A 3,828-nucleotide genomic window follows, 5' to 3' on the forward strand; every position below is an offset into this window, starting at 1 on the left:
CCCCCCACACCCCCCCCCCCCCCCAAAAAAAAAAAAAAAAAAACCAAACAAAACACCAGCCTAGTGATGTCTGTTAATTTCTCTTGTGACAGGGCAAAAAAGAACTTCAGGTCTCCTTGTTCCAGACACTGGTGCTGCTCATGTTTAATGAAGGAGAGGAGTTCAGTTTAGAGGAGATAAAGCAAGCTACTGGGATAGGTTGGTACTGAAAACAGCTGACTACTTCCAAGTGTTCTTACCAAAAAAAAACCTAAACAACTTGTTTCTGCTTTAGAGGATGGAGAGCTGAGAAGGACACTTCAATCTCTGGCTTGTGGCAAAGCCAGAGTACTGACTAAAAGCCCCAAAGGCAAAGATGTGGAAGACGGTGATAAATTCACATGTAATGATGATTTCAGACATAAGCTCTTCAGGATAAAGATCAACCAAATTCAGATGAAAGAAACGGTATATTCTTTTTAATCCCCTGGGGTTTAGATCCTTGGGTTAAGTATCTTGTTGCCTGCCCATTTACAAGCTTTTTTCCTCTCGGTTGTAACGTACATACTGGTATCTTTGTAAAAGTTAAATGTATAATTTGGATGATAGCACGTACCTAACAATGCAGACTTAAATGTGTGCTTCCATACTAACTTAGACACCAGTGATGCTAGATGTCTCTAAATAAGGTTGTTTAATAAAGTTCCAATTAGTGAATGTTCTTTTCACCCTTGGAGCTTTACTAAATGGTTTATGAAAATAGACACGCATTCACAGTGAATTTTCCCTGACAGCCATCCAATGTAAAATCTGTGTGAAGATTTTAACTCCTTGTACAAGTGGGTTTTTTAATAATTGGTCTTCATGTTTGTAAAGGATTTGTCAAATATTTGACAACAGACATTTTACTGTCTTACACTAAGAATTGTCTTAGAGATACGAAGAAGAATTGTTTTGACAGTTCTAATGTTCTCTTTGAAACTTTTCTGAATGGATCCTTCAGGTAGAAGAACAGGCAAGCACTACAGAGAGAGTATTCCAGGACCGGCAATACCAGATTGATGCTGCAATTGTACGAATCATGAAGATGCGCAAGACACTGAGTCATAACCTGCTTGTGTCAGAGGTCTACAACCAGCTTAAATTCCCAGTAAAGGTGTAGTATTGATTTTTCTTCTTCTAAAACTTTACTACTTCTTTTTATATTCCCTGGCCTGTCCTCAGTGAAACAGTGCTTCTGTCTAAAACATGCATCTTTTTACTATTGGGAAGGACAAACACTCACTTTCAGGAATTTTTAAAATGCCAGTTGCATTCATTTATCTGAATATTACCTCAGGCTCTTAGTAAGTTAATAAAACCTACTACCAAAGGCTTTCAGAACCAGAGTCTGTTAGCAGTAACTGTGAAGCTAGCTCTCCTTGTACGCTCTTCTTCTTGCACTTAAGTGTTCTGGCAATGCGTTCTTGGGGACAAGGGGAAAATGATTCAGATATGTAATGCAGAATTCGTTTTGATTCTTAATTTGGTTGATACTTTTTAATAAATTAGTAACCAGTAAATGTACAGTGGTACCAATAAATGTACAGTGGTTTTTCCAGACAGATTATATTGGTTAATATATATATGCATACACACACACATATATATGTGGAATGAAAATTAGATATTGGTGAATGTCTCAAAGCTAAAGAAGCCCACAGTTACAATATAAAATGAATAGCTTACTTATTGTGTACAAATGGAAATGGGTTTTCAAATAGACTGATGCATCTGTTTGACTTCAAATATACAGTGCTTTCTATCAATGGAAATGTAAAATAAAAGGTACTGCCATCTCACTCTGTTTTGTTACCATGTTAAGTTCCTGCAGGCCTGTAAGTATTGCATAAACTGCAGCTGGGCTTTGCAGGGTTATAACAGATGATTTAAATGTTTTTCCTCACTCTTTATCATGAGGCATTTTTATAAAGTCCTTTACCCAACAAAATCATAGGGCACCCAAACTGTGGCAGAACTCACTCGCATCAAGAAAAAATGAAACTTGTACTATCTTTTACTAGGTAAAAGTCAGAAATAGAAACACTTTGGTATGTAATGCATGAATTGCAGTTCTTTAAAGTAGAGTTCAGTTTAAACAGCAGCAAATCTCTTTCCCTGCTGTAAAAAGTCTATGCTTAGCTGCAGGTGACAAGCTAATTTTGTAACTTTCTCTTCAATCAATTATACTTTCTCTTCAGTCAATTATACTTTAGAAGCTTTGATGCTTTAAGGGATTTCTTTTTTTAAACTGTGATTTCTGTTTCCTCAGCCATCTTAAACAGTATGGATATTTGCCTTAAGTAGAAAGAATGAACTGAGAAACATTGAGTGCAAAGTAGTAATACTGACATCTGCTTTATTTTACAGCCTGCTGACCTTAAGAAGAGAATAGAATCCTTAATTGACAGGGACTACATGGAAAGAGATAAAGAAAACCCAAATCAGTACAACTATATTGCATAAACATATGTTGGCCTTTGTTTTACTGCACACTTGGTGTCATACACAGTTGCCAGTGGATAAACTAGCCTGTTGATCCCGTTAATTGACTTTTTATACTACCGATGATTGAATGAAAGCAGTGTAATGGAAAAGTATAGTAGAGTGGACTTCTTTCAGTGGTTAACATGCCCATTTAAAGAGTACTATTTACATTTTAAGAAGAATGCTGTTGAACTCTTTGCATGTTATTTAGTAAGATGTGCAGAAAGCTGAAAGAAAGTACCTGGTCTTTGTGATTCCATTTGTCTCTGGGTCTGAAGAGGAGTCCCTTGATATATGACAGATGTCTTTCACACCTTTAAATGGAAACAGAAGGTTAATTAATATAAGAAAATAGCCTTTAAAAATGCTTAAACTGCATGCAAACTTTTAATTTACTGTACAGAATGCATTTCAGTTAGTAACATACCATTGGTTTGGTTGATGCCCACACTTGGATTTTTCCCTTGAGGGAGGGAAAATGGGGAATAAGCCAAGCTGTGCTTATTGCTGATCTAATGGAAAATATTCTTGGTCGCAATTAAGACAAAATGGTACCAATATAAAGCGATGTATAAAGTTTGCAGTGTGGGCATATATACTGTATATACAAACACCATTCTTAAATAACTGCTACAACAAAACAAGTTCAGATTAGATTTATATGGCTTGCCTGTAAGACTTAGTGTTCACCTTTGGGAATTTTAAGCATAAAACAGCCATAATGGAAAAAGTGACAGTTTTTACTAGTCATGGGTAGGAGGCCTTCACCTCTTGGCAGCAATACTCTAGAAAAGAGAATCTATTTACAGATATCTATGAAAAGCCACACTGTTCTTGTGGTAAAGCTGTAAGAACAAAAATTACAAATGGATTTTAATACTTGTTTTGCTTTGCAACATTCTAAACTTGAACTAACCTCAAGGTTTAGACAGGGCAGCTCTTCTAAGACTGCTCTGCTTTGGATTGCTTTAACTTAAAGCTTTAAGAACTCAGCCCTAGATGTGGCAGGCCTCCTAGAACCCAGAAGCCTACCTCTCATATAGTAAGTTAAGTATTGCTACAAGGCATCTAAGATATATTTTCTTAGATGACCAGAGAGCGTTCTTTGCATCTTTATAAGACATGGGAGAATAAGTCACTTGAATGTAGAGCTTTGTTTCAACAAAATGCATTTTTTTTATTGCTATAGCAGCATGTGCCAGGAATAGATGGGAAAAAAAAAAAGTGTCAGCAGAAAAGGTAACTCCTCCACATAACAGTTCTTCCTTACCCAGCCAGGCTTTAGACCTACGATCAGCTGTGTTGCAGAGCACAATGAAAAAC

At 36.5% G+C, this 3,828-nt stretch overlaps 1 protein-coding gene across 1 annotated transcript in view; it reads left to right on the forward strand.

Moving 5' to 3' along the window:
* Window positions 1-2,616, forward strand: part of CUL4B (cullin 4B) — a 24,092-nt gene extending 21,476 nt beyond the window's left edge. The window contains exons 17-20 of the mRNA XM_009275304.2: window positions 93-198; window positions 275-447; window positions 983-1,135; window positions 2,389-2,616. Coding sequence (XP_009273579.1) covers window positions 93-198; window positions 275-447; window positions 983-1,135; window positions 2,389-2,484 — 528 coding nt within the window. The 3' untranslated portion in view covers window positions 2,485-2,616. The remainder of the gene's footprint in view (window positions 1-92; window positions 199-274; window positions 448-982; window positions 1,136-2,388) is intronic.
* The last annotated feature ends 1,212 nt before the right edge of the window (window positions 2,617-3,828 follow it).

This window comes from Aptenodytes forsteri, unplaced genomic scaffold, assembly GCF_000699145.1.
Source record: "Aptenodytes forsteri isolate BGI_AS27 unplaced genomic scaffold, ASM69914v1 Scaffold143, whole genome shotgun sequence".
Lineage (NCBI taxonomy): Eukaryota > Metazoa > Chordata > Aves > Sphenisciformes > Spheniscidae > Aptenodytes > Aptenodytes forsteri.